Here is a 15014-nt window from a genome sequence, read left to right as displayed (position 1 = left end):
AATAGCAGTCGCCCAATTCTGTCTTGAAAATAGATTCTCATAAAAATAATCGTAGGGGACACCAAATAAAGAATGATCAGGACCAAATATTAACCAAAGACATTTATACATACATACATATACGCCAATTATGTAATTATATACAAAATTCCGAAGTAAGCGTTTAGCACCCAAATTCCGATCGGCTCTCATGCATTGGACCAATAATGTTCTGCCTAGCAGTTGGTGCATGCACGTTGCTATTGTCAAGTAAAAATTTAAAATTTTTAAATCAGAGATTCATTGTTATTCGCATTATTTATTGTGAAGTTAAAATAGCCATGTTTCTATTGTATTAAAAATGGCTTCAGCTTGTTTTGTAACTAATAGTCTTTCATATATCGCATGTTTGATTGAATAAAGTTTTCTTTATTGCGTTTTTTTATGTACGTATTATTTTCTCAGTTTTGTAATATTCACACAAGCGCCTGTACATATGCAATGATCTTTTGCCCTACGATTGCAGCGTAGTCGCTTCTTCTAGATTTCCAGATTTAGTAGAATGAGACAGTGCTCTTATTTTTATAGGAACTACCTGCGATCCTGATATATTTTATACTCATCAAATATTTTATTCGGGAATTTCTCCTGCTCCCTAGCACTCACTAAACGATCTTTTTTTTCAAATCTTGATTACTTTCGTGAAAGTTACTTTCAAGTGCTTATTCAAATCCAATAATTACTTCAGTGAAAGTAAGAAAATGGTGGAATATGAGCTGCCCTTGCTATGCACTTATGTTGAAAAATGTTCTTAGAGAAGGTCAAGGTGCACTGGCGAGTCCCAACCCTTCAGTGTCCAACTTTCTGAGTCGATATTAAGTCCTCGGATCATGATAACGTCTAAAACCCTGCAAACATACCCATGCCTACCGTCTATCAGAACGTGGTCGACCTGATTTCGTATTTTTCGACCACGCGAGGGCCTAGTTAATAATTTTTATTGGACGTATGGTAATACTACAGACCACCAAACCAACCCCTTCTATAAAACTCTCCCAATTTTTTAGGAATAAGTGTGTTGGTGTATGAGTTAATATGCGAATACTTCGCGCGCACTTGGGTTGAATTGTATCTACATAATATGGGAGATATGTCTTACTACATCCGAACCTTATTGTTTAGCTAGGTGCGTTGTTAAGTAAGGTAGCTATCGTTATGATACCAGTGAAACTTTTCTTTACACTATGGGTTCCTTTTCGAACCATACTCTAACTTTCATAAACGAGCAAAGCTTCGTTAGTTTTAGATACCCTATATCCGCTACATCTGTTAAGAATGCACCAGCGAGATCTTCTTTTGGCTAACGCTTTACACTCAGATAAGAGGTGTCTGATTGTTTCCTCTTCTTCCGTGTTAAGATAGCTTCTACAAAAATCGTAGTCTGGAAATCCCAACATTCTGGCGTAGTTATTTATTAAACACTGACAAGTTAATACACCTATCATGTTTCTTGTAACTTATCTATTAAATTTCTACAGGCTTTTTGAGCGACCACTGTTCCAGTTTGGCTATGTCTGTTTGTTTAGTTCGCATGTAGTGACGTTTTGGCAAATTGTATTTAATATGTCGATGACTTCCCTATCTATTAAAAATTTACAATTGGCTATGGGCATAGGTATCAACGTTTTATCCAGTTGGATATCCTGAGTTGTACCTATTCTAGCAAGTTCATCTGCTTTGCAATTTCCTGCTCTGTTCCTATAGCCCGGCACCCAGATAAAGTTTACTTTATGGTATTGAGGTATGACTGTTTTTGACGAGTGTGTTCTGGATTCTAGCGCTTTTATAGCTGCTTGACTGTGTGAGTAAATTAAGACTTCATTTGCGGATACTACTCTTGAGTTTATCACTGTAAGTCCCTCTTTTATATTACATTTATCATTTTGACTTGCACATTTACATATATCGTAGTTAGGTCAATCGCAGATGGTAAATTACGCTTTCTCTCAAACTAAAGGGTGATTTTTTAGCTATTATCTTTTTAAACAGTTGGTTTAAACAGCTGACGCACGTTTCATGTTTTATTTCACTGTCAAACATCTACAGTTTGGTCTATAATTTAACCATGAATCGTCTTACAAACGAACAACGCTTGCAAATCATTGAATTTTATTATAAAAATGCGTGATCTGTTAAGAAAGTTTATCGCGCGCTTTTTCCATTTTATGGCCAGTTTAATCGACCCACTGAAGCGGCTATTCGAGCTAATTTAGAACCAAATTTACATTATTGGACATCAAACCACCAAGACGCTTACATAGAGTGCGAACTGAAGAAAATATCGCAGCTGTATCGGCCAGTGTTAATGAGGACCATCAATTATCGATTCGTCGCCGTTCGCAGCAATTGCGCCTCTGTTACTCAACAACGTGGAAAATCTTGCGAAAGAGTTTAAGTGTGAAGCCTGCAGCTGGTGCAGAATTGAAGCCGAACGACCTACCGCAACGCAGAATTTTTGGTGAATGGGCTCTTGGAAAGTTGGCCGAAGATCCACTTTTTCATCGAAAAATTGTGTTCAGCGACGAAGCTCATTTTTGGATTAATAGGTACGTAAATAAGCAGAATTGTCGATTTTGGAGTGAAGATCAGCCAGAAGAATTGCAAGAGCTACCAATGTTTGGTGCGGTTTATGGGCTGGAGGTATCATTGGACCGTACTTCTTCAAAGATGCTGCGAATCGTAACGTAACTGTGAATGGTGAGCGCTACCGTGAAATGATATCCAACTTTTTTTTGCCCAAAATGCAAGAGCTTGACTTGCATGACATGTAGTTTTTATTTCACGTTCGGGACAGGTCAATTGGCCACCCAGATCGTGCGATATAACGCCTCTAGATTATTTTTTGTGGGGCTATGGAAGACAACATTAAAGCATTTATATGTGAGATAACGGCTGAAACATTGGAAAGAGTATGCCAAAATTGGACTAAGCGGATGGACCATTTGAAACGCAGTCGCGGTCAACATTTGCATGAAATAATCTTCAAATATTAAATTATATGGACTGTACTATCGATGTAAATAAAAATTTCATGCATTTTTCTGAATTTTACGTGTGTTTTTTTGAAAAACTTTCCTATAGCTCTTAAAAAATCACATAATTTAATTTACTTCTCATAAGAAAAATGAAAATGAAAAATGATCAGCCCTAAAAACTTGACCTTCAGCTACCACGAGAGTTAGCAGTGTGGAAAAAAAACCTGAAGATCATTCTCTAAGATAACAAGAAATTTCAAACCAGCCACCCGGAACTATTTATGTGAACATACACACCAACCTGCAGTTAATTTAACTATCAACAAGCTTCAACTACCTCACCTCTCACATTGTATTACATATTCCCACCACAACGAAGGCGCGGCTTGCTATTCATAATTAATCACTTTTACTTTCATAACTATAACAAATACGAGTACATGCAAACACACGTACATTCGTTCTTACTCTACAGCTACAAGCCAATTGAAATGCCGGAATTGATTTTCATTAAATCAAGGGCACGCCTGACACGCAGCAATTAACCTTGCCCCACAACTAATTAAATCCATTACCTTGAGGGAGGTAGACAAACTTGGTCGATTCACAATGAAGTCGCATCAGCTCCACCGTTTCCAGGAGATTGTATGGAATCGTAGGGCTTCAGATCCTATTTTTGATGTACTATTTCGCGAGTTATAGTACATTTTTTAACCTTTGATCATCAGACAGTTAAGTTTCTACATATTGTTGTGACAAAAAAATGACTTTAAGGTACCCTTAGTTACTGAGTCAAATTGACAGTGAAATTTTTCTCCAGCAGATAATGTGTCTGTGAGTACACAAACTAAATACTAATCTATATCCTCCTGTCGGGAGCATTAACAGATAAATGTCTAAAATGTCCAGCGCAGTTCTGAAATAGCTGCGATTGGGTAGTTGACCGATGAGAGGATTGCTCTAGATTTTGTCATCACAACGGCCCGCTCATTCACATCTACTTCTTTGTGTCCCGACACTAAGTAGACTGCAACTTGTGTGTTCGGTGAAAAGGCCGCCTGGATACCAATGAAAATATTCACACGAGAGTTAAGGATAGTTAGTTCAGCTAACTAAGCATTCAAAACTATCGTGAGCTTGTATCTATGTCTACCGAAGATCAAACTCTGAACAAAATACAGCGGCTTGCACTTCTTCAGTCATTCTGTTTTGCTGTTTCATCGCGTCATCTATTTAAAATTAGACTGTGGTCGTTGTGTTAATTGCCTTGGTACTCTCGCAACAAAGTTTATCCCGTGCCAGTTTAGTAGCTTATATAGTATATACGAGTATAGTGTCTTACAACACTTGGCCAAGTTTCTTAATCCAATTGTGATATGCGGTTTCAAGGGATACAGAGCTTTATTCCACCTCGGCTGGTGGTTTTTATAATCTAATTTTCAATTGCAAAAACACTCGGAAATCGCAGTTATTTGTAAAATCGTGTCCGTTACTGGAAAACACTTTTTCTATTATTTGATATTCCGTATCCTGATTCCAAGCCCGTTCGTGTGAGTTGGCAGCCCACCTTTATGGTATACGTATTTTTATCTACCGCCGCTCACCATTTCAGTATGTGTCTTATAATAACTGAGTATACCCATTGTGAGTTGATTTTATAACCCCCAAAACTTATCGAGAGTTTTTCTACCGGCGTTGGTAGCTCTCTGAATCCTTTCACCTACATTCGCAGCCCATTTAACCGTCTCAACTTTTTGATAAAGACTCTTTATATAGCGCTGTCCACCAAACCAAGAGCATTGCAGTTTTTCTGCCTGCGTTGGCGACTTTCTCAAAGTGCTCCACTAAATTCAACCTCCACGTCAGCTCATTTTCCTTAATAGCTCATGGGTACTTTAAGGTAGGCATGTCATTTTTAAGTTTTGGAGTAGACCAAGTAGATTTCTGGCACTTCTGCATAAGAAGTACTAGGCTCCTCATGTTAGAACTTACATTCAGTTCATATCCAGTTCACCCTCGAGTATTTTGATTAACGGGTGTAGACATAGCCCTGACATGACTTCGGCCAAGTTATCTGCATATGCAATCGACTTCTGTCAACGATCTTCCATTTATAGAAAATTATGAATAATCACAAGCTTCCAGATCAGCGGAGAAAGCCACTTTCCCTAGATATGTCTCTTTTTGTTTTCCTTGGGATAACCGCCACATCCCACTCCATTTGCAGTGTATGCCAATTCTTAAGTTTATCCCATCTAAAAACGTCTCCACGAAGGCATTTTTGTCTTATTTCACGTATTGCAGCCTTTTATACCTACGGCCTAACACCATCAAGAGCTATCTCTGTGGGTTAAGATATGAGCAATCTTTTCCTTAATCTAAAATTCAACTACCCTTTTAATCGTCTTTAGTCCACACACCAAACACACTTAACCCTCAAATAACCCAACTTCCTATGAATATCCAAATAAAAACTAACATATTTTCTTTTGATTACAGCCAACGCACAATACAAGAGACAAAAGGCTGGGATGTATTCCGTGATCCGCCAATCAAGGTCGAAACCGGTTCAACCGCGAATCAGGCATGCCTGGAGATCACTGTGAAGATTATGAAAATCTTTGCGTATTTCTTCACGTTTATCATAGTGTTAACAGGTGGAGTTATGGCGAAAGGATGTGTCCTATTTATGGCATCACAAATACGTAAAGATAAGAAAATAGAGTACTGCAATAAAGATTTGGTTAGTTTTAGTTGTTTTTAGGCTTACTGACTCTTCTTCTTTACTGATACTTATCTGTGACATTTCGTTTCTAATAGGGCCGCGACAAAACATTCGTAGTCAAGTTGCCTGAAGAGGAGCGTATCGCCTGGATTTGGGCCTTATTGATTGCATACGCATTACCCGAAATTGGATCCTTCATACGTTCGGCACGTATTTGCTTCTTTAAGACATTTCGTGCGCCCAAAACTGGTCACTTTCTTTTCGTAACGCTGATGGAGAGTCTCAGTTGTTTTGGCACAGCTCTACTGATGTTCGTGGTGCTGCCTCAAATCGATGCCATACAGGGCGCCATGTTGACCAACTGCTTGTGCGTCATACCTGGTATACTGGGACTGTTGTCGCGTAATGCGAAGGAGGGCAAACGTGCCGTGAAAGTTATTATCGATCTGGCAGCGATTGCGGCACAAGTAACTGGATTCGTTATATGGCCACTGCTCGAGAACCGTCCAGAATTGTGGGTCATACCATTCGCTTGCATTATGATCTCTTGTGGCTGGTGGGAAAACTATGTTTCCCCACAGTCGCCTATAGGACTGGTGCGCTCAATGGGACGCATAAAGGAAGAGATGCGCAGTACACGCTACTTCTGCCACATGTTCATTTCATTATGGAAGATTTTACTGTTTCTTTGTCTGGTACTGCTTATCTTTTGGGCGCAAGGTGATGACCCCGGTGACATTTTCAGAATGTTTGGCGATGCTCTGGGGCCACATAAAATTTTGGTGGACGAGTTAGCTACCAGTTTGACTGGCAATTTGCCGGACACATTAGATGCGGCCAACATCGATAGTATAGAGATTGACGCCGCGCACAATACAGTCATCTATGTACTTTTGCTGCAGGTTTTCGGCGCTTACCTTTGCTATATTTTCGGCAAATTCGCTTGTAAAATTCTCATACAAGGCTTCAGTTATGCCTTTCCCGTTAGTTTGACAATACCAATTACGGTTTCATTGCTAATCGCAGCCTGTGGCATACGAATTGATGATCCATGTTTCTTCCATGATACCATACCAGACTATCTGTTTTTCACAAGTCCACGCAACTTCCGATTCAATGATTTTGTGACACAGCAAATGGCATGGGCGTGGATATTATGGTTGCTCAGTCAAACCTGGATTTCGTTACACATCTGGACACCGAAGTGTGAACGTTTGGCCACAACGGAGAAATTGTTCGTGCGACCAATGTATTCAGCGCTCCTGATAGACCAATCTATGGCCATGAATAGACGTAGAGATGATCAGGCTGATGTAAAGACGGAGGTAAGTAGGCTACTAATCTTGAAAAAAGGAAATTTATTTTATGTGCTTCTTCACAGGACCTCTCGGAAATTGAAAAGGAGAAGGGCGATGAGTACTACGAAACAATTTCAGTGCACACCGACGGTTCAGCCATACAAAATAAGCCAACGATTAAGTCTTCAGATCATATAACGAGAATCTATGCATGCGCTACTATGTGGCACGAAACCAAAGATGAAATGATGGAGTTCTTGAAAAGTATTATGCGCATGGATGAGGATCAGTGTGCGCGTCGTGTTGCCCAAAAATATTTGCGTATCGTCGATCCTGACTACTATGAATTTGAAAGTGAGTAAATGAAGTGCAAAATGAAACACACCCTAGCGGCCCCCTACGCTTCTCATAGCTTTCGCTTTCTCTCCACAAAATGCTACCTCTTTAAACCAAAAACACTTCTTTTCCCCTCTAGCGCACACTTTTTTCGATGACGCCTTTGAAATTTCCGATCACAGTGACGACGACATCCAAGTCAACCGGTTCGTCAAGTTGCTCGTGGCTACCATGGATGAGGCGGCTTCTGAAATCCATCAAACCACTATACGTTTGCGGCCGCCCAAAAAGTATCCCACCCCCTATGGTGGTCGTCTAGTGTGGACGTTGCCTGGTAAGACTAAATTCATTACACATCTCAAGGACAAGGATCGTATTCGTCATCGTAAACGTTGGTCGCAAGTCATGTACATGTACTATCTGCTCGGCCATCGTCTTATTGAATTGCCAATATCGGCAGATCGTAAAGATGAAATCGCACAAAACACTTACCTGCTCACACTAGATGGCGACATTGATTTCAAACCGAACGCTGTAACCCTACTAATCGATTTGATGAAGAAGAATCGTAACCTGGGTGCAGCATGTGGACGCATTCATCCAGTCGGCTCTGGTCCTATGGTGTGGTATCAACTATTCGAGTATGCTATTGGTCATTGGCTGCAAAAGGCCACTGAACACATGATCGGTTGCGTGCTTTGTAGTCCTGGTTGTTTCTCGCTTTTCCGCGGCAAAGCTCTGATGGACGATAATGTCATGAAAAAGTATACTACACGCTCGGATCAGGCGCGTCATTACGTACAATACGATCAGGGTGAAGATCGTTGGCTTTGTACTCTACTATTGCAACGTGGTTATCGTGTCGAATACTCAGCTGCCTCTGATGCGTACACTCATTGCCCCGAAGGTTTCAACGAGTTTTACAACCAACGTCGTCGCTGGGTGCCTTCCACTATTGCCAACATTATGGATTTGCTCGGTGATGCTAAGCGTACCATAAAGATCAACGACAACATCTCGCTGCTCTACATCTTCTACCAAATGATGTTGATTGGTGGCACCATTTTGGGCCCTGGCACAATTTTTCTTATGTTGGTGGGTGCTTTTGTAGCCGCCTTTCGCATCGACAACTGGACTTCCTTCCATTACAACATTGTGCCAATTTTGCTCTTCATGCTGGTCTGCTTCACTTGTAAATCGAATATACAATTATTCATAGCACAAGTACTATCCACGGCGTATGCGCTCATTATGATGGCTGTGATCGTGGGTACGGCCTTGCAATTGGGCGAGGACGGTATCGGCTCGCCGTCGGCTATATTCTTAATTGCTATGACGACTTCGTTTTTTATAGCAGCGTGTTTACATCCGCAAGAATTTTGGTGCATTTTAGCAGGTCTAATCTATCTGCTATCTATACCATCTATGTACCTTTTGCTCATTCTCTATTCGATCATCAATTTGAATGTGGTTTCGTGGGGTACGCGTGAAGTGGTCGCTAAGAAAACGAAAAAGGAACTTGAAGCTGAAAAGAAAGCAGCTGAAGAGGCGACCAAACGTGTGAAACAGAAGAGCATGTTGAGTTTCTTGCAAAGTGGCATTGGCGATAATGCTGACGAGGAGGGTTCCATTGAATTCTCATTAGCCGGTCTATTTCGCTGCATACTGTGTACACATGGCAAGACTACCGACGAGAAGGCACAACTTACCGCAATCGCTGATTCATTGGACACAATCAAAACCAGATTGGAAGCTTTGGAGCACACTTTAGATCCACATGGCCATTCTCGACACGACCGTAGACGTACAACATCGAGCGGCTCCAAAGACCACCACTTATTGTCCTCGGTGGCAGAAAAGTCAGGCGATGAGTCAGAGGAATCGGACTCGGATACGTCAGCGGAACCGCGACAGGAACGAGATTTCTTGACGAATCCTTACTGGATTGAGGATCAAGACTTGCGCAAGGGCGAGGTTGACTTTTTGTCCAGCACTGAACTTCAATTCTGGAAGGATTTGATAGACAAGTATCTATTCCCTATTGATAATGATCCCATCGAGCAGGTAATTTTCAAACTATTCTTCAATACGGCTACGTTGCGTGTTGCCGTAAGTGAAATTAAAAGGTGGATTGAAAAAATCATTCGTACACCAATATATTCCTGAAATTTTTTTAATTGACATTTGAAATTTTTCTAAATGGAAAACTCTCCACTTTCCAGCGCTCTTCGTAAGCGATTATGCTTAGTTAAAAAGCATGGCTATATTTTTCTCAATCTTTTAATTGTTTTATTTTTTATTAATCGTCATGAATTTTCTAGGCTAGAATTGCTAAAGATCTTAAAGAGTTGCGCGACTCTTCGGTGTTCGCCTTTTTCATGTGTAATGCACTTTTCGTTTTAATTGTGTTCTTGTTGCAATTAAACAAGGACAACATACACGTTAAATGGCCCTTTGGTGTACGCACAAATATAACCTACGATGAGTCCACACAAGAGGTAAATTTCGGCAAGGGGATTTCGCGCGAAGCGTCAAATGACATAAAGCAATAAATAGATAAAAAAAGTTAATAAATAAATATTCCAGCTAATTTTGACAGCTGTAGATTTGCCGATCAAAGTTCGAGCGCACCTTTTGCAAACCCCTTTATAAGTACGCCCTTTTAAAAAGTATAGCTGCATTTGACGTTATCGTAAAAGAAATCCCCAATTGACAATAATACTAACATATTTCTTTTTTCTTTTCTCCTTTTTTCATATTTTTACAAATTATCCAAACAAATGGAAAATTAAAATTTCATAAAAAATTAAAAAACAAAACATTCAACAAAAATATATATTCTTAAAAAATAAATGCTTTGTGCGGTGATGTGATAAACCAAAAACAAAAAACAACAACTGAAACTGACGATAATCGTACGATAAAAAAACGCTAAAAACTCTTAAAACGAAAATTAAACGAAATATTTCGAAAACTGAATTCGAAATTTAAAAATTAAATAAACCTAACCGAAAAACCAACGAACAGGCACGGATCGCATCCGATCTTATAGAGCTGAGGAACAAGTCCGTCTTCGCGTTTTTCATGGCCAACGCCTTGTTCGTCTTGATTGTTTTCTTGCTTCAACTGAACAAGGATAAATTACATATTGTCTGGCCACTGGGCGTCAAGACCAATATAACGTATATTGAAGAAACATCAGAGGTTCTTATCGGCTGTATTTTTCAAATTCAAAGAAAATCTGTGTTTTTCCTACACTCTTTTTCTAACTGTTGTGTCATCGTTATGCTGTACATCTTTTCGTTTTTAACTTTTAATTTTTGTTTACATTTAATTATGCCTGTACATTCAATTTATTGTAAAAAGAACTTTTTATATACTTTTTCTAATTGCAACAAATTTTAAAAACAAAAAACTAAAGTAATAACTAAAACCAAAACTAAACTTTACTTACCTACCTTACCTTCACGCTCACCTGCTCGGTTCCTTCTTTTAATTTTTAATCAATTTTTTAGTTGATCTGCATTGTATGTATGTATTTAACATTATTAAAAACCTTTCGTTCCGCTGTTAAAATTTACTTACACTCCAAGACACACGTTTCGAGTGCTCTGAATTGGCAAATGGCTTTTGCATACGGAAAATTTCGGCTGTGGCTGTCAAATTCAAATTAAATATAATCTCATATGTCTATGAGAATTCTCACCCTGTTTATTAGAACTACAGTACATTCAAACTGCAATAATTTGATTACTCGATATTGTCAATGTTTTTTAAAATGGCATCACTTATCAAAAAATGTTTATAATACGCAAACAATTTGTTTACTAATTCTTGGTGCTGGGTGGCTGCTGTAAATATATTTAAAAAAATTAAAATATGTTCACTAAATTCACTAATTAAAAAGTGCTACTTGCATACTCTTATAAAAATGGCATGAGTATATATTTTTACACAAATTTGCATGCATAGAATATTAATTAACTTTAAGTCTATTCCCAATTGGAAGCAAATATTTTATACAAAATATTTCTCACTTTTAATGCACTTTTTTACATCCTTAAATGCTCACCACCTTTTCACTTTGTGTTCGCTTTGTTTGTGCATTTGTATGTTGCAAATTACTTAGATGATCAGAGAACAGTTTTTGAAAACAAACAACAAATAAATAAAATAAATCATTTTTCATTTAACCCTCTGGTTAGGTTAGGTTAAGTGGCTGTGATGACACACCTAGTCCTGAATAGTCCCATTGTGACACCACTGGAGCTCATCCTTTACACTCTTGAGTTTCTCTGTAGCAACCTGTGAGTTTAAAATTTTCTTAACCCTATTTGTGAGTCCTCTTGGTTCCATTCTAGCCAAGCTTGCCTACTTATTGGCAAAAAGGTAATTGCCTCCAACGGGCATTAGGAGTAATTATGGAGTGGCTATATATTAATGATTTGACTATCCGAGTAGATATAGGTATACTTCCATCGTAGTTAGGGGTATTTTCTTTAATAATAGCAATAAGCCCTATCTTAGGCGATAACTAATGCCTGAAAGACACTGCAGTAATCAGGCAAGCGAAAGGATGCACTGACTCTTTTTTCATAATTTGTCGTACCACTGTCCCAGTCCTCTATTGAAGGTAATATTGTAAATAGTAAGAGTTTATTAAAATCTTAAAAAAATCTGTAGTAACTGGAATAGCGGACAGTTTTTCTCGTATAGTCGAATGACCTTTATTGAATCTTTTGAGGAGGGCAAATTCCCTGAGCCTCAATGTTGAGCAGTTAGTTGTTTAGTTAGTTAGTTTGTTGTTATGTAAGTCAATTGGTAATAAAAATCAAATTACGTTTAGTGCTTCTGTAGAAGTGGTTCTGCTTATACATAAGCTTCCTGCTCTTTGAATACGAGCCAATCTGTTCACAATAATATTTTTATCAAGTGCCGGGCACCAAACTAATATTCCGTATAGTGCAAATAATATTCCCCAGTAAATCATACCAGTTCAGTCTTGGTAGGGTTTACGCCTAGTCTACGTGACGTTGTCCATTAGTCTAATGCACCTAATGTGCCCCCTCTACTGCTATAATTTTTTTAGTGGCTTTGGCGTGAATTACTATAAATGTATTTCCAAAATGGGATAGTCCAATGTATAGCATAACCAACCCACTAAATTTATTTTCGACAAACAAAAATTTTAAGTCTTCGTTATAAGAACAGAAGAAAATATACATGAAAATTTATACGAATAATCAACGCGATTCTGATTAAAAAGTATGAGATTTTTATGGCAATTTGTTGAATTTCTTTTTTAATTTTCACAATTGTGAAAACTTGGATTTGTATGATTTTTATAGTAGAACGAGACACATTTTCATGAAAAAATTATTAAAATTAAATAAGGAAAAAATAGATTCTCAAAACTTGTGCGTAAGTCGCTATGCTATAATTATGAAACGCAATTTTAATTCACTATGTCGAGTATTTTATTAATGTTTTACATCTTGAGGTCAGCATCATGTTTTACTTAAACATCCTGTTAATGGGCTATAAAGAGATAGAGGAGATTTCTAGCTAGTCAAAATGCCTGAAACTACACTGCTTTGGCGCAAATATACATATTACAATGAGGGATTTGAGCTAAGAAACGAAAACTGTAATCAACTGATTCAAATTAACATCGTTTTGTTCACAAAAATCACCAAGCAGCTTAAAAAATAATTCATTCAAAGTAATTGAATTTAAAAGTTAATACCCTGAGTTAACCTTGTGGGTTGGAGGATCACAAAAAAACAGGAATATGAAAGTTAGTGCAGTCTTCAAGTAGGAGCTCCAAAGAATGGCTGAATATAAACCCTTTTATAGTAAGACTCGAATAGACATCTTGCCTGTTGAGGATATGTTCTTTTTAAGTGAACACTTTTAATGAAACTCAACCTTTCTTATGTAAGCTCATAAGTGCATATCCCTCAAGTACCTTCCTCCCATTTCGTTCAATGTTTGAATGTCTTGCCGCAGCCACTTAAGGGGTAACACCACTGTACACGCGTAAAATAAACACGATTTTCAAAGAATTTTTTTGTATAGAAGGAAAGGGAAAACAATAACTCTGATTTGGGAAGTTATTACTTATATACTAAAATACAAAACTACAAAGTTTGATCGAAAAATTTTACAAAATGGCGGCATTGGAGACATTTTTGTAATGTGGTTTCTCTTGAAGGAGCTCCGCGGCACGCAGCACAGAGGGTGCAAATTTTAATCTGGAACAAAGAAAAATTTTTTTTCTTAATCTAGATAAGAATAGCTAGAGAAACATGTAGGGGATTTAAAAAATATTTATTTTTGTGGAATTAGCAAGCATTTGAAGGAAAAAACTATATTTTGGACTAAAAAAACGGCACTTAAATAATTATAACAATCGTTTAAATTAATCTATAGAAAATCCCCTACGCTCTTCTCTTAAAAAGGTTATTATACAGACGTAGTGAAAAACCTGATTAAAAATATTTAAAATTGTTTGAGTTATGCTGCGTGCCAATTTCAGAAAACGTGTTTTGAGAAAAACGCGTTTAAAGTTTGGAAATTTGGAGAAGTCGTTAGGTATCAGTCACTAAGGCTTGGTTAAAAGCTTAAAATATTTATGAAATAAACTTCGGTAACGTATAAAACTTTTTGTTCTGTATTTTAAAAGGTTCAAAGAATTTTTTAAGCTTATAAAAAAAAATCAATTTTTTGAAATTTCTACAGTGGTGTTACCCCTTAATTAATCCGAATTGTGCAGGATAGTTTCTTCTCTTCCCGTCAGCCGCATAAAAAGTAAATTCATCGACCACACGACTTACCATCGATAAAGACAAAAGTATCTTCGTGGTAGGCATTGTTAACCTCTCAGGCAGTATACCTAATAAATAAACACGAGTTCACCTAAAACTGAAGTTTACTATACTGGTACCTTGTTATACTACCTCGAGAAAAGTTGCAGACTGTTCTAGTTCTCAACTACCGAATTTAGTACTAGCTCCGAACTTGCGAAAAAACAGTTCAACTTTGGGGACAACTGGGGCTCCGTAATGCATTGGCGTGCGAAATACACCAGCTGATTAATAGAAAAAGAGAAGGATGCAAAATAATCGAGGTTCTTAATTCACTAGAAGTTTACTAGTTAGCTACAAGTTTTTTCCTCTAAAGAGCAGATATCGAAATATTTGTTATAGTAAACACCTGGGCATCACATTGCCCTATCTTGAATGGCGTAGCTCAGTATTGTGCGTGACATACCGAGCGTAGATTCTAAGTTCAGTGCCCACCGTTAGGCAGCTAGGACAAAACTGTGTTCTCCCGCCACTCGATAGAAACCATGTAAGGGACACCATCAACATACACAAATTCACAAAGGGAATAGAAGCGTAGCCAAAACACTCTGCGCAGAATATATGCATCAAACTTTCATCATTAATTTTAAGTAAAAAGTAATTATTTACTAGCTTTAAAATCTTGAATAAATGTTTTGAAAATCACAAATCAAATTTAAACTCTGCACTTGCCAGCTTATGCTAAATCAGCTTAAATGCTCTCGCTTTGTTAGTCAATTCAATGAGTGTTATTATACGGGTATGTAAATTAAAATTATATTGCGTAAATTAAAAA

The 15014-nt window shown here is 37.8% G+C and overlaps 1 protein-coding gene across 2 annotated transcripts in view; it reads left to right on the top strand.

The window, feature by feature from the left end:
- Positions 1-15014, top strand: part of LOC128871758 (chitin synthase chs-2) — a 70829-nt gene that overhangs the window by 52867 nt on the left and 2948 nt on the right. Inside the window, exons 3-7 of one of the 2 annotated variants that reach the window (XM_054113810.1) lie at positions 5514-5757; positions 5835-7064; positions 7121-7391; positions 7513-9437; positions 10401-10577. In XM_054113810.1, the coding sequence (XP_053969785.1) occupies positions 5514-5757; positions 5835-7064; positions 7121-7391; positions 7513-9437; positions 10401-10577 (3847 nt within the window). Of the gene's footprint in view, positions 1-5513; positions 5758-5834; positions 7065-7120; positions 7392-7512; positions 9438-9694; positions 9872-10400; positions 10578-15014 lie in introns of both variants that reach the window. The other variant, XM_054113809.1, reaches the window with a different exon arrangement.

This window comes from Anastrepha ludens, chromosome 2, assembly GCF_028408465.1.
Source record: "Anastrepha ludens isolate Willacy chromosome 2, idAnaLude1.1, whole genome shotgun sequence".
In the NCBI taxonomy this organism is placed as follows: Eukaryota; Metazoa; Arthropoda; class Insecta; order Diptera; family Tephritidae; genus Anastrepha; species Anastrepha ludens.
This window is presented reverse-complemented; position numbering and strand designations above follow the sequence as displayed.